Below are 26035 nucleotides of genomic sequence, written 5' to 3'. Positions count from 1 at the left end.
GATGCAAGGTGCCATGCAAAGCTCGCAAAAGAAAACATTCTCTCTTTGCTTTTACCGCTGATTGAAAGTCAACAGTTTGTTGGACGCTGGCTCCACACTGTTCATGTCCCCACGTCACGGTGTCGCTCCTGCAACAAACTGGTGCTCAAATAAAAAGAAGGTCCGCCCGTCCCCCTTCCGGACCTCCTCATCCACCGGCGCAGGTTCTCCAGCTAAGCGCGCAGCGGCAGCAGCAACAGCAGCAGCATCACTGCGGCGCCGACAGCAGCTGATCCACACACACACGAAACCCCCCCTTCCCAATCCGCTCTGGATCTGCTGTGGAAGCCGAGGCGGAAGAGTGCGTGTTTACTGCCTCATCTCGCCCTCCCGCTGACCCCCCCGACATCCACTGCTGCACATCAACGGTGCGTGTGTGTGAACACGACACTTTTGGGCTGGAGGCACTGCAAGAGTGGAGCGAAGACCTCCCCCCCACTCCCGCTCTCTCTCCCGCGACGAGACGTGGAAAAACAACACAGCTGTTACATCATCGTCAACCACACCGAGCTTCTCTTCACTTCCACGCGCCTGGAGCCCGAAGTGATGTCAGGACGCAGGCAGGGTTTGGATAAGCACACCCCCTCATCCCGAACAGCAAATAGGAAGTGAAATAATAAAAAACAAAATCTTATGAATGGGGTTCCTGAGCTCTGGATTAAAAAACACAAAAAAGACGACTATTCAAATGAATAAACATTTAAATATTACAAGTCGTACTGTCGTTACAAAACAACTTTTAACCACCAAATTGTTCCTTAAGAGAATTTCCTCCTACAGCAAGGGTGTCCAAAGTGCAGACCGGGGGCCGTTTGCGGCCTGCAGCTGTGTCTGAGAAAACTGTCCGTGTTGGACGTCTGTGTTCATGCGCTCACCTTGTTCATTCTGTTTAAAACCAAAATCCTCCCACAGCGGGGCTCCTGTGGCATCGCGGCATCGCTCGGCATCGCTCCTGTGCCTTCATTCGTGTTAGCTAGCGTACGCTGGATCCACTCACTCGTAAGCCCCGCCTCCACAAAGAGGATGAATGACATGAGGTCTCACTCTCTCCGTTCATTCCATTATAGAACCAAGACGGATGCAGAGTGACCCGAGTGAACAGTTTATCGACCTGTTTATCCTTTGATCTATTATCGTGACAGGCCGGCGTGCATCCATTCATTCACCCTCCGTTCCACCTGTACATCCACTTTCCCAATCATGTATTCACCCATTCATCTAGCTGCTGTTCCATCACGTACACTCGCATTCGTTCTCCAAACAAACCCATCCATTCACCCACCCACAAGTCCATGCAGCCACTCATGCGCTTTTCATTCATGCACCCTTCCATCCAATGCATTCATCCTCCCAGCATGCCATCCATCCACCCATACGTCACCGCATCGCCATACGTTCATCACCTATTCATCATCCGTCTGTCCATTACCTATTCATTTATCCTTCCATTCATCCTCCCATAATGCACATGCCCACCTGTTCATCTACCCAACACATAAGAAAAGGAATAATAATAATAATAATAATAATAATAATAATAATAATAATAATAATAATAATAGTCATGGAAAAAATGCACAGAAATAAAACAAATATGATTCGTCAGGGAAGGGGGGCTTCCACGTGGCAGCCAGGCGTAAGAAAAACATGAGTGTGACAACATGACTTGAATGTGAATACAGTATGCAAAAACACACATACAGTGTTTGTGAGGGCAGTAGTACACACACACACGCACGCATGCACACACACACACACACACACAGATGAAACGTGAGCTCAGTTAAATCTGATACCTCCACAAAAGGCCACAGTCTCCTCACGCACGCACGCACGCACGCACACACACACACACACACGGATGCAGGGAGCGCCTGCAGGAATGCTCGTCTCAGGCTACACGCCACCGGGCCGCTCATCAATATTTCACCAACAGAAACCCCCCCTTGTCTGTGTCACTGGAAAACACCGAAAGCAACAGCAGCACACACGACTTCTTCTTCTTCTTCTTCTTGTCTGTTTTACGCATTTGACCAAAGTGACAATTGTTATTAATAACTCACTCAAGTGCGTCAATGACAGCCTGGATGAAAAAAGCTTGGCAGAAAAGAAAGAAATAAAAAAGGGACAGAGAAAATAGCGCCTTTGTTTTCCCTCACGTCGGCATCAGCCTACAAGCAGCCCTCCCCCAGATATCGCAACACCCCCGCCTCTAATTAGATCCCCGAGGCTAATCACGCACACTCACACTGTTGCATTCTGACAACGAGCTGGCCCACGAGACCTTTGCATCAACGCTGCCTAAACCAGGAGGGGCGGGGGTGGCGAGGTGGCGGTGTTTCTGCTCAGCATGGGTGGGTGGGTGCGGGTGGGGGCCTTGTGGGTCACATCTCAACCCTTGAGGGCACGGTGGCATTTCTCACAGGCGTGTAAAGCTACCAACAGTATGCAGCTGCAACAATTTATCAGTGATTCATCCAACTACTTTGGCATTCGATTAATCATTTCCGATTCAAAAACGTAAATCCTCGACTCGATTCATCGAAACAACAAACTGTAGATGAATCGAGGAAGAAAATAATCATGAGTTGCAGCCCTAGAACAGTACAGTACGTATTGGTTGGATATTACGGAAGTTGCTAGCTTGTTAACACCTGGCCCAACGTTCCCACCTTGCATTTCGCTCTCGTCGGCCCAAAGCTTTGAACTCAACAAACTGAAACGTTGATTCTCTGGTCCGGCGTGGCATCATATGAGTTTGTCACATCACGCATCGGTTTGTCCATTCATGTGCACGTATAAGATCAAAGGACCTGTCGTTGCCATGGTGGACCCCAGATCCATGACATTAATGAGTGCTCTGTGACAGTGGTGCGTTAGCTGCTAACACTGATCAATGATCAATATTAATCAAGACAGGTGGGTTCTGCTGTATTTATTCTTTGCATTCAATGTCACCGTCTTTTTCCCTGCTTGTATTTTTATTTTCCACCCACTTATGTTCTTCCTCATACTCTTCATCAATTCCCCTAAAATGCACTTTGGACAAGTACAGTATTTTAGTGTATTCATGCTTCAAAAGACGACATAATAAATAAATAAATACATCAAAATACAAAAAATATACATGACTTAAATAAAAGCAATTAAGTGTATCAACGCTTCAAAAGATGACAGAATAATGGAAATAAATTCATACATAAATAAAAGAGAACCTTCGTGAAGACATGTTTTTTTCCCAAGTAAAACGTAGCAATATTTTAGTCAGGTATATATTCATTGCACAATTATAAGTGAAATATCTGATTTTGTATTCCAAAAATCCAAAATAAATACAAATAAAAATGACTTAAATAGCTCATGTGAGTTCCAGGTTGTTTGTCATTGCATAAAAACAAGGCTTTCTTCAGTTTGGAACAGGTTATTTGGTGATATATTCATACAAATACGACAACAAAACAAGTCAAATTGAGCAATATTTTGGTCCTGTTCATCTTTGGGATATATTCATTGCACAGTTATATGAGAAATATCTGATTTTGTGGTCTTATCGAGCACAATTTTGCTATTTATTTAAATGTGTGCGTTACGTCAACGCATGATCTTCCTCATTTCCTTGATAAAATGTCTTAGTAAATGCCTCTGCAATGCACTTTTGGACATGTATAATTCAACGTAATTCAATGTATTCATCTTTGAAAGGACGACATAAAAACAATAGAAATAAAAGTGAATTCCAGGTTGTTCTTCGTATTTGCATGGAAACGAGGGCTTCTTCGGGTTATTGGATGACATATTCATAAACCTCCGTGAAGACGTGGTGGGAGCTGCCGATATGCTGGCGGATAAAGCTAAAGTACAATACGCTACGCCTCCGTCGATAACTGCTGACAACGGTCAAATCCCTCACTGGGGGGCTTTTGTTTTCTGGATCAATTGAGTGCTTTAGCTTTCGACGCCGAAGTTGGCATTTTCAAAGTAACCTTCCCCCACAATTTTTGCACATGGATGTGTGTGTGTGTGTGTGTGAGAACTGGCAAGGCTGGACTATCCCAGACCTGCTGCTCCCCAAACGTAGGTGGAAGCATTATGGTGGACGAGTTGATCCGCAGTGCACAGGTACAGTACTTAAAAGCAGGATGCTCATTAGGAGCTTTAATTCAGCACGTGGCCGCACACACCCAGCGTTGTACGGAAGAGTACGTGTCAAAAACTATGGCAAGGCTTCACAAATACAGTGGTGTGAAAGCGTTGGCCCCCTTCCTGATGTCTTATTTTTGTGCACGTTTGTCACACTTAAATGTTTCAGATCAAACAAATGTAAATATTAGTCAACGACAACACAACTGAACACAAAATGCAGTTTTTAAATGAAACTTTTTATTATTAAGAGGGAAAAAAAATCCAAAGCTACATGTCCCTGTGTGAAAAAGTAAAGCTAATAAGTGGTTGGCCCCCCTTAGCAGCAACAACTGCAATCAAGCGTTTGTGATAACTTGCAATGAGTCTCTTCCAGCGCTGGCGAGGAATTTAGCAGAATTGTTGTCATTCAGCTTCATTCACATTGGAGGCTTTTCCTTTTTAAGGTCATGCCACAGCACCTCAATAGGATTCAGGTCAGGACTTGGACTAGACCACTCCAAAGTCTTCAGCCATGCAGAGGTGGACTTGCTGGTGTGTTTTGGATCATTGTCCTGCTGCAGAACCCAAGTTGCTTTCAGCTTGAGGTCACCAACAGCATTCATGCTTCCATTTATCACAGCAAGTCTTCCAGGTCCTGAAGCAGCAAAACAGACCCAGACCATCACACTACCACCACCATATTTTACTGTTGCTATGATGTTCTTTCTGAAATAACGCGTTACTTTTACGCCAGATGTAATGGGACACACGCCTTCCAGAAAGTTAAACTTTTGTCTCGTCAGACCAGAGAGTATTTTCCCAAAGGTCTTGGTGATCATCAAGATGTTTTCTGGCAATATTGAGACGAGCCTTAATGTTCTTTTTGTTCAGCAGTGGCTTTGGTCTTGGAACTCTGTTTTTGCCCAGGCCTGCAGTTCTTTGGGTGTTGTTGTGGGGTCTTTTGTGACCTCTCGGATGAGTCGTCGCTGCGTTCTTGGGGTCATTTTGGTTGGCCGGCCGCTCCTGGGAAGGTTCACCACTGTTCCATGTTTTCACCATTTGTGGATAATGGCTCTCACGGTGGTTTGCTGGAGTCCCAAAGCTTTAGCTATAGGTTTGGATTTTTTTCTCCTTTAATAAAAAGTTTCATTTAAAAACAGCATTTTGTGTTCAGTTGTGTTGTCACTGACAAACAATTAAATCGGTTTGATGATCTGGAAAATGTAAGTGTGACAGACATGCAAAAAAAATCAATCAGGAAGGAGGCAAACGCTTTTCCACACCAGTGCATGTATTCAAGATTCAAGATTCAAGATTCAAGAGAGTTTTATTGTCATGTGCACAGTAAAACAGCAGTTATACTATGCAATGAAAATCTTATTCTGTTCATTCTCCCAAGAAAAGAAAGAAAACACAAGAAAGAATAAGAACATAAGAAACATAAATACCAATAAATTAAGCAACAACAACAGAAGAGACATTAATACAAGTAAATAATACAAATAAATAAATAAATAAATAAATACATAAATAAAGTGCTATGAGTGTGTGTTGCGTGCGGCGTGTGTGAGTGCTTCGTTGAGAAGCCTGATGGCCTGTGGGTAAAAGCTGTTTGCCAGCCTTGTGGTCCTGGACTTCAAACTCCTGTAGCGTCTGCCTGACGGTAGGAGTGTGAATAATGAGTGTTGTGGATGTGTGCTGTCCTTGATGAGGTTGTGTGTTCTGCGTAGGACTCTAGATGTATAAATGTGATTTAGTGCACGTGAAGTCACGTAAAGAGGTTTGGTTCAAGTGACACAATTCAGGCATAATTAGCACGCAAAAAACGCATGGATTTGTGGGCGTACAAAAACAGCATTGCAAAGTGATATTGCCATCTCGTGGCCTGGCATGCGCACTACAATGTTAAGACGCAATGAAACGTGCGCACGCGTCACCACAATCCAGACGACAGCATCAGATGATATGCGGGCACACGGCGGCGGTTCAAGAGGGCGTCCGCCTTGACGCGTGGTATTTCTGCAAAAAAAAGAGTCGCCGTGGTTTAACCTCTCGCCGAACGACGCTCATTTAGACTCAACGCACACACAAACAAAGAATTAGGATTCCGAGCGTGGCCCCCGGTGCGCCCAGTGAGCCTCAAATGCCAGCAGGTCAACGAGTGACTTCGGAGAAATGTCAGGTGGCGGCCATTGTTGATGGGGCGCTCATCAGGCGCAATCAGAAAAATTAACCTTTTGTTGGTCACGACAAGAGCAGACCCAGACACCCCTTCTCCTGCCAAATATGTGTGTGTGTGTGTGTGTGTGTGTGTTTGCTCACTGTGTACTTCAGGCCAAATAATTGCAAAAAGATTTGCTGGTAATTCATTCTCGCCATACAGAGCACGAGTCAGCGCTGTTGCCTCACAGCACGAGGATTTAGTGTGCAGTTTGTTCTCTTCTAGTTTGCTTTTGTATCTCATCTGCTGGCATCGCTCAACAAAGCGTCCAAATTGTCTCCAATCTTGACAAAACTCTTGTTTGCCACCTCGCCACCCCCACCCCCACCGGTTTAGGCAGCGTTGATGCAAAGGTCTCGTGGGCCAGCTCCTTGTCAGAATGCAATTTTGCCTGCCTCGAAGATACTAACAATATATCCCGCCCTTTTCCAGCTTTGAGTATGTCAACTACGCCCGACGTAACACAGCCTTCAGTTATGTTTGTTGTCAGCTAAGGATAGCGATTTTGCCAGGTTTAGCTACAAACCAGAGATGCACAATATTTTTTTCCAGGCCGATACCAATACTAATAACTTACTGCTTCTCCAGACCGATTGTGCACCCCTGGGGGTAAGAAGGACTCAAACAAAGTTGGATTTGACCAAGTGTACTGTTGATTCGTCCTAATCAAATATCACAACATTACGACCACATCACTACTATCAGGAGAACTAGAGCATAGAGGGGGAGGAGCCACCTGCTGTGGCCCAGCAAGGTGCACTGTATTCGGACACACGATCTGAGCAGCCGGTGTGACGCCACGGAGATCTCTGGCAAACCTTTTGCACCTTTTGCATTTCTTTGTGTGCTCGATCGTGGAGCATTTGGTACTGCTGGCACGCAAAATGTCTTCCTCTAAAGCAGTGAATGTTTGTTTACAAGTGAGCCCGGGGGAAGTTACAACAGGCCGCTAACGTCACAAGCAGGAGAAAAAAGGTTCCTTGATTTGTTCACCCGCACAGTACAAGTAATCTTGCCTCACTGGATCGATTTTTTAAATGATGGGTTATGTGAGCTGTTTCTGATGTTATAGGACTTACTGGGATGACGTCATAATTCCCTCATATTGGCCCGTGCACCCCACTACTAACGTTAGCTATCATAACAGCAGCATGGCTACTAATCGCTTCCCTGAGACTGCTTTTGCATACTATTACGGAAATCTACATGAATACCAGCTCGCCAGCCGTGAATGACCAATCATCTTGTTCAGCCTGTTCTTTAAAACCACTATTGAGCGCATGCTAGCTAGTGGTAGTGTTTAAAAATGTAATCCTGATTTTAAAATGTAAATGTAAACTCTTAATTTTTTTAAAATCATTTGCCAGCCCTAATTAAAAGTAGTTTTTACTTTGAAATCTTAAAATAAAATAGCTCACATTGATCCAAATAAAGCAATGCCCAACTTATATTACTGGAAATAATAATAATAACAATAATAATAATAATAACAAGTTCCCATGCCCATCATTTGTGCACATACTTTTGCATATAGTTGCATAAAGGTATTCAATATAGGTTTTTTTTATCCTACTATTTTATGTAGTTTTTGTACATTATGTGGCTTACGTGTGGAATTATTTTGTGCCAAGTGTGTGGTTATTTAAATAGTTTGATGTTGTTTGCTGTATTTGTAATGCATTTAATTATGTACAGGATTGTTATTTTGTGGTATGATTGTTTTGTATTTATTTGTCATGTGTGAGCCAGTTGCGTCCCTTTACGGCTTTCATCTTTCTTGCCTCTCAATGAAACGCCGGTGTTCACTTCATGGGAAGAGGCCGCCCTCTTGCGGTCACCACTTTCATTACAGCTCAGGAAGCAGCGCTCAAAGGGATGCTTACTGGTGATTTACTGTGTCAAATAAGAACGGTTCTTTTAAAAAATGCTCTGACCCGGCCATGCACCCCGGAAACACATTTTATTTCGTAATAGTTAAAAAAGAAGACGAAAGGATAAGAGCTCCAAAAGCACGACGTTTGCAGGTACAAGAGTTGGCCTCGGTTTTGGCCCAGAGGAAATAGTGCACAACACCAGCCACATACGTCTACACAAGAGCTTTCTGCTGACCTCCTCCCCCCAAACCACACCCCTCACTTGTAAGGTAGCAGACAGTGGTGTGACCTTTCACCTCTCCAGCAGCCAAACACACCTTCCCACTCTGGTTTTCCAGAAAGGGGGGTGTATACAGTCGATGACGGCGTGCGAGGCGAGTGCTGTGGGCTGGCCACGTCTCAAGGCAGCGTAGCACTCCACTGTACGCTGGCCCCCCTCCAGTCGACTATCACGGCAAATGTTTTTCCAGCCTTCCCGGAGCGACGCACTGTGCTTTTTAATATGTAGGTATGCCCTAAATGGAAGCAGATGTTCCAGTGGAGGAGTAAAACTTGACATAGGGCTGCAATCAAACATTTCCCCCCCCTTGATTTTTCACCACGTAATTTGAGTCCATTTTTTTTGTTGCCCTGAACGAAGCCCTGCACTGCGTTGCGCCGCGCATGGTTGTGCTGAGCTATGCAGCCACATATGGGAGTGATTACGGGCCAGTGTTTTTCATCAGGCCTCGCTAGGGGACTCACTGGACGGCCGAGCGGAGCGTAAAGCAGCCTCGCGCACTTCAATGCTGTGCCAGCTGCAAAAAAACACACACAATAGAATCAGTGTTGCAAGCGTGGCTCATGAATGCACCGTGGGATGATTAGCGTACATGTAACTTGCATGGTCCAGCCATGGCTCAAACCGGGGGTCCGAGCGCTAGCCATCAAGCTGTCAACTCAACGTCCAGCGCAACTCTTGAGGCATCAGGGGATGAGGTTTACAAATGTATTTCTGTACATCCACACTGGCTGGCATCCATTACATTCACACACCTGCACACCTAATGAAACAATACCGCAGCTGGGAGGGGGCAGTCATGTGGCGATCAATGACTTTCATTTGATTGATTTTTTTTTTTTTTACAAACTATACTGTAGTACTGCAGCCCTTACACTTTAAACAGACAGAAAACAAGCAATGGGGCTAAAATAGTCACCCAGGGGTTCCCCTTTAAACAGGAAAAATGCTTTGCTGAACCAAGAGACACTGGGGCGGCTATCTGCCTCGACTCAGGTAGAACAATGAATATGACATCATCGATGTTACGCAAGAGAAACACTTTTTTTTTTCCCCACAATTTTTTTTGTGATGTTTCATAGAAGGATACTACTATGGGTGCACGATAATTATCAGGCCGATATGAGGGATGTATGACGGGAATTATACTGATAAATACAACTACATTGAAAATAGCTCCAATAAGGCGAGATTACGCATAGTGTGCGGGTGAGCAAATCAAGCGCCCCTTTTCTCTCCTGCCTGTGACGTTAACCGCCTGTCAAACTTCCCCTGAGCTCACTTGTAAACAAACATTCACTTTCCGACTTTCCAAGATATTTCGCGTGCTAGTTGTGCCAAATGCTCTGCAATGATGGGGAAAAACCCCATCAAGCACACAAAAAACCTCAACTTATCAGCCACCTGAAATGCCAGAGCCGTGGCGTTTGAAAAGTACAAAAAGTTTGCCAGAAACCTCATCATACCGGCTGCTCGGAGCGTGTGCCCAAATACAGTGCACCTTGCTGGGCCACAGCAGGTGGCTCCTCCCCCTCTATGCGCTGGTTCTCCTGATAGTAGTGATGTGGTAGTTGCCATGTCATCATATTTGATTAGCACAAATCAGGTACACTTGGTCAGATCCTAATTTGTTCAAGTCCTTCTTACCTCCATGTACTACAGTTAAATCTAAATTGAAAATAGGTATAAATAAGTTATCGCTTATCGGTACCATATCGGTCTTGAGAAGCATAAAGTTATCGGTATCTGTTTGAAAAAAAGACATTGTGCATCTCTAGGTACAACCATTGATGACGCAGAGAAGAAGTGTGATGATAACCATAGAATTGCACGTAGCAGTGGCATGGCGGCAAAGATCCCCGATCAGCAGCGATGCGGTGTCGTCGTCCCCAATGACAGGAAGTGCTGCGTTTCATTCTAAATTCATCAAAGATGGAAACGTGTTTCTCATTGGCGCACTGCTTTGAAGCTGGCCCAGCAAAAAGGCTCTCAGGAAACCACAAGAGCCCAAGACATTTGTTTTTCCTCCAACATGTGTGCCTTCTGTGGGGAAAGTGTAGCGGTACACGGGCCTTGCTATTTGTGAGTGCCACGATGGGATCGCCCTACAACAGGGTTGTACTCCAAGGTTTTTATGAATTGGCCCGTGGCACGTTCGGAAAACGATATTAAACGGGAAAACTAAACAAAAAATGGAGACATGAAGCAAAAAGGCGTAAGGTAACGATCATGACCATGTTGGGTTGGGTTTAGCCTGTTTCCAAAATGAATTATGGCCTCGGCATTCTTTCATCTTTCAGTGTGTGGCCCTCAGTGGAAAATGTTTGGGCACTACTGCCCTAGAATGCACATGGTAGAGTCAGGCCCATCCAGTCACAACGCCTTCTGTCATTCTGTAAGACCAAAATGAACATATGGACAGACAAATACCACGCTTTTACCACAAAGTAGAGAACAGATAAACAAACCAAAAGCTTTTTGTCAAGGAATTCATGTTCACTTTTAGCTGTTAGTGTCCTGAACAGTCTTCACTCACCCCAGAATGCTAAGTCAGGCCCGTCAAGCCATAACGTGTTAAGTCATTCTCCAGGAACACAAAAAATAACATACAGGTAAACAAGGAGGATATTTATGCTCACTTTTTGCTGTTAGCATCCCGAACAGTCTTCACCTGACACAGAATGCAAAACATCAGGCCCGTCTAGCCATTACATGTTCAGTCATTCTCCAGGAACACAAAGTAAACTTCCTGTTGAGAAATTTATGTTCATTTTTTGTGGCTACAGCCATCACTCGCCCTAGAATGCAAAATCAGGCCCATCTAGCCATAACATGCTAAGCCATTCTCCAGGAAAGCGAAGCAATGTACAGATAAACAAACGACAATGATTTTTCAAGGAATTTGTTGACTTTTTACTGTTCGTGTCCCAAACAGGTGTCACCTGCCCCAGAATGCATAGTCAGGCCCGTCTAGCCATAGTGTTGTCATTCGCCAGAAACACAAAGCAATAAACGGATACACAAACTACAAACATATCGTGAAGACATTTATGTTACATTTTTGCTGTTAGTGTCACAGTCTCCACCCGCCCCAGAATGCTAAGTCAGGCCCATCTAGCCATAATGTGTTAAGTAATTTTCGAGGAAGACAAAATACTGCACAGATACAGTAAACAAACTACTGTACAAACCTTCTGCTGAGGAACTGATGTTCACTTGTGGCCGTTCGCGTCACAAATTGTCTTCACCCGCCCCAGAATGCGAATGTCAGGCCCGTCGAGTCATAAAGTCTTACGTCATCCCCTAAGAAAGTCCATGTTTACACTTGAGTTAAGAGGATTTCTGCAGTGTGAGATGGTACTTCCTCAACGATGGTGCGGTTCTATTCCTCACCTCCATGACCAGGAAGTGGCCTGCAAATGCACTGCTAACACACGACCCACTACAATGTTTTTTTTTTAACTTCTGTTGATCCATCCCTTGTATCGCTTCTCACTAGCGTGTGCAGGGATACCTAATGTTGTGGTGGGGGAGATAACGCAACCTGTCAATCACCCCCATCCTCTCGTTAACACCAAACTTGGCAAGGGGGCAGGAGAGGACAAGGAGACAACACGCTCCTTTCAGTCATTCCCCTTCAAGCAGGCAACACAGTGAATGAAACACACACACACACACACACACACTCTTTTAAAAACACTCTCGCAGCAGAACTCAAGGCCAGCGCTGATTGATGGCCTGCCAGGCTGCCAGTGTCTTCCAGGAAACCTCGTGGGTCATGTGACTCAGGGCTTTGCAAAAACTCTGTATGGCAACACAGCTCTCTTCCACACATACACCTGGAATCCATGCTTGTGACACACGCACGCACACACACGCACGCACGCACGCACGCACGCAGCTATTAAAGCCATCAGCTAGAAGAGCAGTGAGGCGAGACTCCTTGGTAAATTTGCACGACTGCACACCTCCGCAGGCCGCCTGAAAATAGTGGAAAATTAGAGCGTAGGTGGGAAAAGCACCATAATAAGCCCGCTGGAGCTGCGTCGGCACGGCCATTAACAACCGACGTATTGCCATAATCACTTAGGCCACGTTGTACTGAGCAGCCAGGACAGAGATGTTCAGCTCTGGGGTGAGACTCTTCCTTACAAAACAAACACAAAAAAGTAAAAATAAATAAAGCAAAACACACAAAAACCATCTGTTTGACTTCCGAATATGCCCGAAAGCTTTTTCTCACACCACGATATACTGTAAATCACGATAACAGTCAAACCTGGGCTTTCGTATGCCACAGTTCCCCTATGATTCGGCCAAAATTGCGCCAGAGTTTTAGTACCGTCTTTGGCCTTGCAAACTAGTCCGTTTGCCCTGTACTGTATCATTCTGTGTAATCGAGTGCCCAAACAAAGCACCCTACACCTTGCTGACTCACTGTCTGTGCATTTTTTTTTTTATTGAGTGCGACAACCAAATAATCCGCCATGGGACCAAAGAAAGTTGCAAGTGCCAGAAATTTGATAAAGAAGATGAGAAACACGACTGAATTCAATCGAGTGTGCGTCAACAATAACTTCCATCCGTTCATTGTTTCTCATTACATTGCATTGTTTTCTGCATGTAGAACTAATTATTCTCAATAAAAATGTATTGGTTCTTGATATTTTTGGGTGTCTGCAACGGAGTAACTGGGTTTATATGATTTCCTACAGGAGAAATTGCCTTGAGATTTCAGTGTACTGAAGTCCCTCGCCACTTGGCGCTTCCATTTCCATGGCTTTACTTGATCACCGTTTTTCAAATATACAAATTAATGAATCATCGCTGTTTCATGGTTGACGACGACTGATTGTTACAGTCGTCCCTCGTTTATAGCAGATAACTGGTTCCAGACTCGACCACGTTATATACTGTAGGTTAGCGAGCAGAAAACCTTTTTATGATTTCCTAAATAGGATTGTTTAACATTAGAGACATGAAATAACACCACAGAAGTCACTTTAACACTCCTATTATTGTTTATACCACACTGCAACTCTTGTGCTGCATCGACTTGAGACAGCCGCCAGCTAGCAAGCTAGCCTGTTAGCCTCAAATTTCTTCTATATTTAGGAAGCCAAAACCACACGGAGTGGGAGGAGAACCTTTCCCCCCCCCCCCCCACTCTATCATGTTGGACATGCCATGGCTGACTTCATGCTTCATACTTCGTGTTAAGGTAGTGTCATGTTAGCTAATGTCTTAATGTTTTGTGCCGTTACTGCCGCCTAGTGACCAGAATACTACATTTCAATATGTTTTGGCGTATGATAGACCGTAGTCTACCACCAAACAGCCATCATCATTCATTTCCGAAAACCCGCGATATTGCGAGGGATGATTGTAGTCCAAAAATGTGCACATTTAAGCAAATGTTTACCTATTTTTGACCCAAATTAAGCACTTTTAAGCATAAAAACAAAAATACTAATAAAAGACATTCTGGTTACTAGGTGTCAGTAATCATCATCCACCGCAAAAAGGCCCGGAAGTACAAAACGAAATAAGCAACCACCCCCCCCCCCAAGCTAACAGGAGTGAGTCTATGTCAGGGGTGTCCAAAGTGTGGCCCGCTGCTAGTTTTTTAAAAACTTACAAAACAGAAAAAAAATGGGAAAAGTAAAGCAAAACGACACAATTATTAAAAAAGATTGTCAGTTGGTCCAACAGGCCTTTGAACCCCACCTTCCAATATATCAATTATCGCGTATTTGGTGTCTTGTTTGCAAAATATGGTAATCGAGTATTTCGTAGTTTACTTATAAAGACAGTTAATGACACGCAGCTCAATGGTGCAGTCTGTGACAAACCTCCCCAAAAACACCGAACACCCAACTTGTGCAAGGTTGAATACTCCAACCAACATCGCCAACATGATTGGACAACACTCCCCCCCCGTTCTCTGCAGACCAATCCGCTTCACAGCTGGGTCGTACATTTGGAAAAACGTGACATGACATCCGCCGTGATGCTAACGTTGCAGAGTCAGGTGCGCGAACGCATGCGTGACAGCATCCAAAGCGACATCTAGCAGAAGAGGGATCCATCGCACTCATTGGTGTCAGTGCGGGGCATTTAGGGTGGACACATGGCAAAACAACGTGGGCAAAACAACGACCCATAAAAGTGAAAAAGACGCAATACAAAGTTGACGTGATTGAGATTCCAAAGTAGAAAGTCCCAAAGACAAAGAATGACCCTTCCTTCTCCTCCTCCTCTTACCTGGTAATCTCGAAGCTGCAGCCCTTCCGAAGGAGCAAGGCTCTCTTCCGCATGATGCCTTTGTCTCTGCCGAGGTAAACATTTTTATCCGAATTCATCGATGCTCTTTCAAGAAAGTCAATAGCGAGAGAGAGGAGCAGTTCGCCTTCAAAAAAAAAGAAAATCCTCCTCTCGGGTGGAAAGTGATCTTGCAGACTTCTTCTTTCCGCCGCCACCAACAACCCAACCCCCCCTCAGACTGGACAAGAAGGTTCTGTGAGGGAGCGGACACGGGCGCAGCGTCTGCGGCCGGTTAGTGCCTCCATGCGGGCTGTCGGGGAGGGAGCGGGAAGTCCTGCTGGTCCTGCTTCTGGTGTGGAAACGGAGCCCACTACTGTATAGCTGCTCACTCAGTACTCTTCAGAATTACCGCTCTGGTACCGAGTGACCGAGACGGAGAGTGAGGAAGAGGAAGAGGGACAGGGAGGGAGAGAGAGAGAGAGAGACTGGCCACTTCATTAGGTACCCCAGGGCATGCTAATGAGATCCGATACAAGAGCTGCAGACCAAATTCTGCCTTTGCAAGGATAATCATAATTTTCACATTTTGTTAATGCTTTACTTTGAGGATATTTTATTTCAATACAGTCACCATCAGGGGGCAGCAGTGTGATCTGTTTTCCTTTTGCCGAGTGACACACTTGGAAACCACGCAGAAAGTTCTCAGGTCCTGAGGGAAGCTGCTCTGGTTATTCTCCTTTTGTGCTACTGTATTTTTTGTTGTCAGTTTCACCTGATAAACGCAAAAATCAAGCGCTGCATATCAGAATTCGCCCAAAATATCCAGGAAAAATACGCTTCGGAAAATTTTTCAACCGATGTCGGCAAGACTGTGGGAGCGCATTTGTTTTTTCTTTGGCTTTTTGCTGCCACCATGCATGTGGCACATGTTAGCAAAAATGAAATTAAACACATCCTGTGTCAGAAAATGACATAGAAAACAAAGAAAAACTGGATGGTTTTTAGCATGTTCAATGAATAACAATGTGAAGACTATCAAACATTGAGAGCTCATTTCAGCTCCAGGATTCACTGCTTTTTGTTTGGCTTTTAAAGCCTCACTCTTCCAAAAGTAGGATCAAGGTCAATGGAAGAAGAAGAATATAGACAGGAAGTACGAGGGCTCGCATTCGAAGCATTAAGGCTGTGTCTCGAATGGAATACAGTCGTCCCTCGCTACATCACGTCCTCATTCTAGTGTGGTTGTTCAAAAATTAATTCATAAATGAGTTGATTGAATACAGCCTATTATTAGTAACAAAAAACATTTAAGCAAATTGTACATAATCCTGGCATAAATTAAGCATTTTCATGCATGAAAATGGTTGAACTAACTAAATGCACTATAATGCAAACACACGGCAGAAGAAGCATTCTAAATATGAATGTAGCATTCTACACTGACCACTAGGTGTCAATAATTGTTCGGAGAGTCAAACATCAGACGTGATCGCCAGAAGAAACATTTATTGCAGGTTTACATTATCTCACAACAGGCGCAATAACAACACAATAATCATAGCAATGACACGGCTACTGTTGGGGCACAACTCACGACAGGCTAAGACTGAACTCTGAAACCCCCGACGTCACTTCCTGTCCGCCTGCCACAAAGGTCCCCTTTACTGTGACACACATGAGCAGGAGTTTTTTGATGTCTTAAAAGGCTTATTTACTCTTATTATGTCAACTATATTGGGTAATATGAGTGTAAAGCCATTGAAAGCAGCCATTACAATACATGAATGAGACAATAGCCACCGCAGGGAGTACGCTGTCCAGAAGAAAAAAAACAAGTCTACGTTATCTTACATATTACTTACGGCCGCACGGTGGCCACGTAATTAGCATGTTGGCCACACAGTCAGGGAATGGGGAAGACCTGGATTCGAATCTCCGCTTGGGCATTTCTGTGTGGAGTTTGCATGTTCTCCCCGTGTGTGTGTGGGTTTTCTCCGGGTACTCCGGTTTCCTCCCACATTCCAAAAACATGCAGGTTAGCTTCATTGGAGACTCTAAATTGTCCATAGGTATGAATGAGAGTGAATGATTGCTGGCGACCAGTCCAGGGTGTACCCCGCCTCTCGCCCAAAGTCACCTGGGATAGCCTCCAGCATACCCCATGAATCTAATGAGAATAAGCGGCATAGAAAATGGATGGATGTCTTATTTACTCTAGTTACAGTATATCTACTATGTTGGGTGTTACAAATATATAAGTGACTATAGGGGTGTTATTTCATGTCCAGAGGGCTCTAATAATGTTAAAAACTCGTATTTAGAAGATCGGAAACAGAAAACTACAAAAATATTCAATTTATTAATATTGAACCATACTTTTTGGAAATCGCAGTTGGCTCTGGACCCAATTAACCGCAATAAATGAGGGGCGACTGTACTCTGTGCAACTTTTGACTGTGTAGTGCTGTTATTTCTAGTTCCATTATTCCCAATGGGGAAAAAATGTACCCAAATCCAAGCAGATTGGCTGGTGTTCATTGTACTTCACATCTTGGACAACCGCACACCCGTGGGAGAAGAACATCCACTCATGCATGTTTATCATGCTGCTGTTTTGATGAGGAATTCTCTCATCGTGAGTCATCCAAAATGAGAGTGCCGTTAAAGCAATCGGGCCGAGCCAAATCATCTGCACTGACGTTCTCCTGGGTGGAGACGTCCTTGTCGATCGTACATATATCACCCAGCCAAGCAATTCATTCAACTTCTAAGAGAGTCCATGTCTAAGTGAGGGTCTCCAAAAGGTTTTACGGGCTGGGAGCTATTTTGGTCAAGCTGGCTGTCATCTCAGCTCAATAAAAGGCAAACACGCTCTGCGAGTTGAGGTCAAGTTTGTGTTTGCTCAGTCGGGATGAGGGACACTCGGAGGCCTTGTGGAAGTCGAAACATTTACTGGGCTTTTGTGAGGGGATTCAACTCCAGAGCATGCATTCAGTCGGATTTCTTTCTTTTTTTTTTAAGTTTAAGACCGTAGTTTAAAAAAAACAGACCCCCCCCCCCCAAAATAGAAATGAAATGTTGAAAAAAGGAGTCAGCCAAACGGGTGAGCTTATTCCTCTGATCTTTGTCAGGCAGGCATTGTGAATGGCAGCGTTGTCCTGTGGAAAAAGCCAGTCATCACCACACAGACGAGGGCCTTCAGTCATGAGGGATGCCCCCTGCAACATCTCCACAAAGCCAACTGCCATTTGACGCCCCTGCACCACAACCAGAAGCTCCATTGTTCCATTGAAGGATCATGATGGCGCCCCCTCCACTGTGCCGTGTGGAAAAACATCTCAGGTGGGATCTCTTTGTCGTGCCGGTATTGTTGGAAGCCAACAGGACCATGTTCTTAAAAACCTTCCCTCGCAGATGCAGTTTGATGGTTATTGGACTGCGCTCGACACCAGTAACAATCTTCATTTGGGCATTTGGGTGGCATCCTCTGGCTCAGGGCCCGTTTTAAAGTTTCAGATGACTGTCTTAATGCAACTCCAACCTCAGCATTTTGAAGCTCTGCTTAGAACCTCCTTAAGATCCAACAGCGCACAGTGTAAATTCTTGCAATTCTTCAATTGGTCTTAAAATGTTGATCATATCCAGTATAGTCTACAGTATGTATACATACATATGCATAATATGAACCTGTGTGGTCATTGTTTGGTATTGGGATGGGTTTTTGGATGCATGTTTGTTTTAGTGCAGAAAACAATTGCAGCCACTTGTTTTCTTCTCCTTGGTTGGTTTGTTAAGCGCGTCATCACCTCCTACAGGACTGGAGGGGTACAGCTCAAATTGTGACTAAAGGTTCAGACTTTTATTGTGCAAGGAAGCATATTTGGTAACATTGAAGTACATCTCACGCCTGCGCTTTCACAAGCCAACATGTCCGAAAAGGAGCTGGACGAAGAAGATCTAATTTAATCCTGCCCCTTCTCCGTATCGCAGCAATTACTAATACATTTGTTCACTTCCTGTGTTCAATGTGTAATTTACCTTTACTTTGAATGCTAAACAATAAGGATAAAGATATATAATAGTGATGGACGTCCTAGAATATTGTCCAACTGATGTGGTATCGGTAATGACGTGCTGGACAATAACGAATATCGGTAAAAAGCCAGTATCAAGCATCTCTAGTGAGAGTTGAGAGTTTGTAGATAGCGTTTATAGTGGGTTAAATAAATATATAAAAGGGTAAGAGTTGACAGACACATTGTTTGATGATAAATCACTACACAATGTCTAACAATAAGTTCTTTAATTATGGCTACAGGATGAATATGAAACAGATGATAGATCATACATTATTTAGTCATAAGGTTCGGGATTAGGATAGCAGATCTTCTTCCTGATAGTTTGTAAACAAGTTTGTTGTCTGTGTTTTTTGTTCCATACGTTAATTCCACATGCAGATATGCTAAAGCTTTTTAATGCTGTGCATGAGTACAGAGGTTTGGTCTTATTTTGTTTTTTGGTAGTAGAAATGAATGTAAGAACAAGTGTAGCTTCTGTGAGGTTTCTTGCTAATGATGCTCAATACTTTTCACTGGGATAGACTTTTGTTTGTGCATTATCCAACAAGCTTGCTTGTACACAGCACATATCTTACAGCACAGTAGTATGTAGGAGGGAAACACAAGTGTGTGAGTTGAAGGGACGAACGTGTACGGGCTGAGCCTGCGCAGGTGTCCATGACATCCACTTTCAATTAAAGCCCTCATCAACAGCGGGATGGAGAGTGGAGTGCGGCAATTACAGCCCGATGGTCTGTGATCACAGATGTCAGCTTAATGGCCGCATGTCCAAGTGTGTGTGTGTGTGTGTGTGTGTGTGTGTGTGTGCAGCTTGCAGCACAGCCACATGCATGTGTGTTTTTGTGGAAAGCAAAAGTAAGCCTGGATGTTTGCTCCCTGACTCACCACTGCACATCCTCGCATTCATACTGTAGATCTTCTTTAATGCCTCCACGTCGTCCTCTTGCTGCCTATTTCACTGTGATTCATGACTTACCACTGCACACACACTTACCCTCTCCTTGTCAGGATGCCAGTAACTCCTTCCCGCTCCGAGGTCACTTCGAGTGGCGGTTTATATCGGGCAGATGGTGCTGCTCGGTTGCCTCCCCCTCCAGGAGCTCTGCTGAGGGGCTTTCCAGATCAACAGCACATCTTCTGCTTCCTGTAGAACATCAACAAAAATCAACAAATGAATGGTCATTTGCCACGAGTGGCTGATTGCAGGTTGATGAAATTTAATAATAATAATAAAAAATAATGTGCTTTATTTATACATGTAACCAAGGTAAGGGAACTACACTGCTCAAAAAAATTAAAGGAGAACGTTATGCTGCCTGCAACATCATTCAGCATGACCGGTTTGGTGGTGGGTCAGTGATGGTCTGGGGAGGCATATCCCTGGAAGGACGCACAGACCTCTACAGGTTAGATAACGGCACCCTGACTGCTATTGGGTATCGGGATGAAATCCTTGGACCCATTGTCAGAACCTACGCTGGTGCAGTGGGACCTGGGTTCCTCCTGGTCCACGACAATGCCCGACCTCATGTGGCTAGTGTATGCAGGTAGTTCCTGGAGGATGAAGGAATTGATACCATTGACTGGCCCCCACGTTCACCTGACCTAAACCCAATAGAACACCTCTGGGACATTATGTTTAGGTCCATCCAGCGCCACCAGGTTGCTCCTCAGACTGTCCAGGAGCTCATTGATGCCCTGGTCCAGATCTGGGAGGAGATCCCCCAGGACACCATCCGTAGTCTCATTAGGAGCATGCCCCCACGTTGTCAGGCATGCGTACAAGCACGTGGGGGCCACACAAACTACTGAGAATCATTCTGAGTTGCTACAATGACATTTTAGCAAAATGGACCAGTGTGCTGCATCATTTTTTCACTTTCATTTTTGGGGTGTCTTTGATTTCCCCCCTCTATAGGGTGATCATTTTCATTTCTATCAAATGATGTGGCATCATTTTGTTACTAATACATCACCCACTTATTATCAGGAAACATATTCAACATCATTTCCCCCCCCAGTTTAGATCTGATGTGTTTTCCAAGTGTTCCTTTAATTTTTTTGAGTAGTATATATTCCTGAGAAACGGCATTACATTTTGGTGCAGATCTGGATAAAGCTGCTGATTTAGTCTATTTTATTGACTTTATAATAGTTGCTAAGCCACAACGTGAAGACTGAAATACATTCATTGTTAGGCCTGGGTGTTTGAATTAGGAAAAGGAATGAACGTCGAATGAAAAGCATGAATAAGTTCAAAGTGTTTGTACTTAAGTGGTTTGTCTGTCTGTCGGCTATGCAAAAAAAACAAACAAAAAACAACAGTAAAAACAAATTGGGTAAGAAACAGAAACAAACAGAAGAAAAGTCCCTCAGGACATGGATGACTAATTAAGGAAGTAAAGCGACGCTTGCCTGCTACTTCTTCATTAACTTTGATACAGCACTTTAATTAGACTTTGCAAGCGTACCTAAAGAAGACGTGCAAAGCAACACAGCCGTACCTTCAAATTATACACAAAGTAACCTACATTTTTTGGATGTAATATGCCTCAAAAGCCACGCAAAAACTTGTGATACCATCACAAAGTATGAAAAGCGGGGTGGTATAGTGCGGGGTAAAGGCGGCCTACTCTGGTGCGATTGGTCAGGGTTCATGCAGTCATGCACTGACCGATGCCTGAACCCACCGCAAAAAATGTGGAAACCATGGGACCATGTGGAAAGGAGTTACTGTTATACATTTCTACCACTAGGGGCACCACTGGAGTCATGATCGGACCCCCGCCTTTCATGCTCATATCACTTGAGAAGGAAATGTGATCATCTGAAGTCCTGACAGTCCGATGGTTAATACTGAGAAGCCGTCTTTGCCACCGCCACTTCGCCACTAGATGGAAGTGTAATTAATAAAGAGACAGCCAGATGTTTTCCAGGTGCCGTCTTCACCGTGCACACCAATTAGTAGTAAAGTCTGACCTTGTGGAGTCGAGTTGTTCGAGGTACGTGCTGCTCAGTGAGCCATCAAAAGGCACAACCCACATTGTGCGGCGCAGCGTAAAACGGTTGCTTTTGTTGATTGGCCATCTGTCTAGTATCCGTGGTTGGAATTTGGGCTCATTTGGTCAAAGACCTTGGGAGGAGTTTGGCAAAATATGGAGTCGATATCAACATGCAGTCGTGATCAGACCACGACCTTTAACACTCATATCAGTTTTGAAGGAAGTGTGATCAAGAGGCACAGTCTCCTCCCAGTACGAGTGTCGGCACTAGGTGGAAGTGTAATTCATAAAGAGACAGCCAGATGTTTTCAATGCATTATCTTCATCATACACACCAATTAGTACTAAAGTCTGACCTTGTGGAGTCAAGTTATTCGGGTTATGTGTGCTGAACATCCCACATTGTGTGGCGCAGCCTAAAACGGTTCGTCATTTATCGTCGGCCATCCGCCTCGTATCCGTGGTTGGAATTTGGGCTCATTTGGTCAAAGTCCTTGGGAGGAGTTTGGCAAAATATGGAGTCGATATCAAAAGGCAGTCATGATCAGACCCTGGCCTTTAACGCTCATATCAGTTTTGAAGGAACTCTGATCATCTGAAGTGAAGTAATGACAGTTTGAGGGTTGACAGTCTTTGTTGCCATTCTCCACCCACCACGTGATGAACAGTCATGCTTCACATGATCAGTCTGTTTAAAGTGCCAGGTCTAAACATGAAAGTGGTTCAGCTCACTACTAGATGCTCGGGCCCCAATAAATAGAATTAGTGTGTTATAACCATACTGTAGAAACGCAAAACGCACCGACTGCAACATACTGTACTGCAGCTGGATGATGAATTCAATGTGTAGCAAAATATGAACGAAGGTTGAGCATATTGTGGTGGACCTTTGAAGCTTCTTCTTCTGTCACACCGACACCAACAGTGCTGTCACTTGTGTGTGCGAGATGAGAATCAAAGGCACCTCAGACAGCCATTACGCAACTGACGCATCCACAATACCAGCATCATCTCCCGCTGTGAAATTAATTGGACTTATCTCTGTCATCAACGGAGTTACTATTGTACAAAGTTATTCTTACAGTGCCAAGCTCGTGCTCTTTTTTTTTGTCTCCCTTCTCCCATTCCTTTCTTCCTCTAGTGACACACCAAGAAATGTGAGGAGGTGGTGGGAGGCATCTGTTATTTATGCAATGCTGCAATTAAAAATCAGAGAGGCTGAAATTAACAACTTTTATTTGTTGGCCACAACCCACCTTTACGTTACGGTGTAGATTGGGATACTGCAAATATTGGTATCGACCTGATACCAAGTAAACAGCATTGCCGATACATTTTTTCGAGATCAGGGCCGCAGGGTGGCCTAGTGGTTAGCGTGTTGGCCACACAGGAAGATCTGGGTTTGTACCTCCGTTTGGGCATCTCTCTGTGTGTGTGGAGTTTTTGCATGTTCTCCTCGTGCATGATTCCAAAAACGTGCAGGTTAATCGGAGACTCTAAATTGTCCATAGGTATGAATGTGCGAGTGAGTCGTTGTTGGTCTCTACTGTATGTCAATATGATCAACCAGAAGTCAGCTGGGATAGGCTCCAGGTACCCCTACAACCCTTGTGAGGATAAGCGGCATCACAAAATGAATGAATCAACAGTTTTATGATTTTGTTTGTAATTTGTTGATCATGATTACAGTGGTGTGAAAGCGTTGGCCCCCTTCCTGATGTCTTATTTTTGTGCACGTTTGTCACACTTAAATGTTTCAGATCAAACAAATGTAAATATTAGTCAATGACAACACAACTGAACACAAAATGCAGTTTTTAAATGAAACTTTTTATTATTAAGAGGGAAAAAAAATCCAAAGCTACATGTCCCTGTGTGAAAAAGTAAAGCTAATAAGTGGTTGGCCCCCCTTAGCAGCAACAACTGCAATCAAGCGTTTGTGATAACTTGCAATGAGTCTCTTCCAGCGCTGGCGAGGAATTTAGCAGAATTGTTGTCATTCAGCTTCATTCACATTGGAGGCTTTTCCTTTTTAAGGTCATGCCACAGCATCTCAATAGGATTCAGGTCAGGACTTGGACTAGACCACTCCAAAGTCTTCAGCCATGCAGAGGTGGACTTGCTGGTGTGTTTTGAAACATTGTCCTGCTGCACAACCCAAGTTGTTTTCAGCTTGAGGTCACCAACAGCATTCATGCTTCCATTTATCACAGCAAGTCTTCCAGGTCCTGAAGCAGCAAAACAGCCCCAGACCATCACACTACCACCACCATATTTTACTGTTGCTATGATGTTCTTTTTCTGAAATGCTAGATGTAATGGGACACACGCCGTCCAGAAAGATCAACTTTTGTCTCGTCAGACCAGAGAGTATTTTCCCAAAGGTCTTGGGGATCATCAAGATGTTTTCTGGCAAAATTGAGACGAGCCTTAATGTTCTTTTTGTTCAGCAGTGGTTTTGGTCTTGGAACTCCGTTTTTGCCCAGTGTCTTTCTTACGGTGGAGTCATCAACACTGACCTTAACTGAGGCAAGTGAAGCCTGTAGTTCTTCGGATGTTGTTGTGGGGTCTTTTGTGACCTCTTGGATGAGTTTTTGCTGCAGTCTTGGGGTCATTTTGGTTGGCTGGCCGCTCCTGTGAAGGTTCACCACTGTTCCATGTTACTGCCATTTGTGGATAATGGCTCTCACTGTGGTTGGCTGGAGTCCCGCATTGTGTTCTGCGGCCTTGTGGTGTATTAGAGTGATCTATCGGTGCTCTGTTGTAAGCGTCTGTTATTGTATTTACTACTGCTTATAAAGAGCTTATTGGCTAAGGGAGGACCCGCCCATTGTGTTCTGCGTCCTGACTGACTGTAGACCATTGTCAATCAATATCCTTTGTGCCGTTGTTAGCAAACTGGGTGAGCTCAAACAAGCGTGATTAGCGCTGATTAGCAGTAAACACATTATATTAGATTATGGCTTCGTGTTCGGATTTCCAGGATACATCTGCCTCCGTCCGTTCCCAGCTAATCTGACAAAGACGGACCAGCCGGGGATGCGCTGTTAGCATGTTGAGAGAACACAGAGAGGCAATAAAGAGCAAAGCAGTAGCCAATCACAGCCTTTCCCCTCAAGGACGAGGTCGCAATGATGATTGACAGAAGAGGCCCATTACGGCGTCATTTACTAGCTAATGTGTTCATGGGTAATTACCTCAGCAAAGGAAGTTACTGTATGTGTCCATCATCGTTTATTTGCTCCACAAGGAGGGGGAAAAACATTAATATGAGTGTTGAATGTTGCATTTGTTTTGTTTGTTCATTAGCAGTCTACTTCCTGGTTCATGGACGACAGCATTTGCATGCAGGTGGTGTGTGCGGTTGGACACTGCTCAGCCTTGCCAGAGGTCTGGGCCCTACAGAGTGCCATTCAGGTTTCGTCAACAAGCGATCCTTGAATTCAGAGAGGTTCTCCATCTTCACGTCAGATGTTATTTAGCGTGGCGTTGCCAGGCAAAAAGCGGGACAGGCGGATGAACGGACAGATGACTCACCAAGGTCACGGCCAGGCTGCTGTCAAATCTCTCGGCAGATAAAGACTCAGTGGCAATTATTAGAGGGGAGATGTGGCGGAAGATGGCGGGCGGACGGAGCGCTCGGCGGCGGCCTCCAGGCAACGTGACACAGCTGCTAAAGTGTGCCCGCCTATGGAAAAAAACCAAAAAACAGAGAAAGGTAAATGAAAAGACATTAATCTTGCAGGAGGCCATAAATCACTGCTGCTCCACTTTGGTCCGTGTCTTTGTGTGTGTCAAGTGTACATTATGCATGTGTGTGTGTGTGTGTGTGTGTGTGTGTGTGCTGGACAAGATTGAGGTCCACAAATGGAGTGTCATGTTTCCTCCGGAGAACCATGCAGTGTCAGCATCCTGCCAATCAATTCATCAGCTGTACCTCCACCAGGGAGGAACACAACATACTCTAGCTGACCAATGAAAACACGACGGACCGCTGTGCTTCATCTTCATATCATTAGTTTATATTACCATTATTATACTAAGAAATAGTTTATTATTAATATTATAGAATATATATATATGATATAATATATAATGTTATATCATACAGTATATACAGTAATGATCATATATTCATCCATTAGAATATAATA

The 26035-nt window shown here is 44.3% G+C and overlaps 2 protein-coding genes across 17 annotated transcripts in view; both read right to left on the bottom strand.

Annotated features, from left to right (window-relative positions):
- The window catches only part of garnl3 (GTPase activating Rap/RanGAP domain like 3), a 61580-nt gene extending 46271 nt beyond the window's left edge, over positions 1-15309 (bottom strand). For 5 of the 15 annotated variants that reach the window (XR_008566615.1, XR_008566616.1, XR_008566617.1 and 2 more), the window contains exon 1: positions 14801-15297. Coding sequence is in view for 11 of the 15 variants with exons in the window: in XM_054758207.1 (XP_054614182.1) it covers positions 14801-14898 (98 nt within the window). In the remaining 4 variants the exon portion in view is untranslated. Of the gene's footprint in view, positions 1-55; positions 746-14800 lie in introns of those variants that run through there. The other 10 variants (XM_054758219.1, XM_054758217.1, XM_054758211.1 and 7 more) reach the window with 8 other exon arrangements.
- An 8288-nt stretch (positions 15310-23597) lies between these two features.
- Positions 23598-26035, bottom strand: part of si:dkey-34e4.1 (carboxyl-terminal PDZ ligand of neuronal nitric oxide synthase protein) — a 44434-nt gene continuing 41996 nt past the window's right edge. The window contains exons 11-12 of one of the 2 annotated variants that reach the window (XM_054758228.1): positions 25419-25569; positions 23598-25280 (exon numbers count right to left, since the gene is read on the bottom strand). In XM_054758228.1, coding sequence (XP_054614203.1) covers positions 25257-25280; positions 25419-25569 — 175 coding nt within the window. In that variant the 3' untranslated portion in view covers positions 23598-25256. Of the gene's footprint in view, positions 25570-26035 lie in introns of both variants that reach the window. The other variant, XM_054758227.1, reaches the window with a different exon arrangement.

This window comes from Dunckerocampus dactyliophorus, chromosome 17 (genome assembly GCF_027744805.1).
Source record: "Dunckerocampus dactyliophorus isolate RoL2022-P2 chromosome 17, RoL_Ddac_1.1, whole genome shotgun sequence".
Classification (NCBI taxonomy): Eukaryota; Metazoa; Chordata; class Actinopteri; order Syngnathiformes; family Syngnathidae; genus Dunckerocampus; species Dunckerocampus dactyliophorus.
This window is presented reverse-complemented; position numbering and strand designations above follow the sequence as displayed.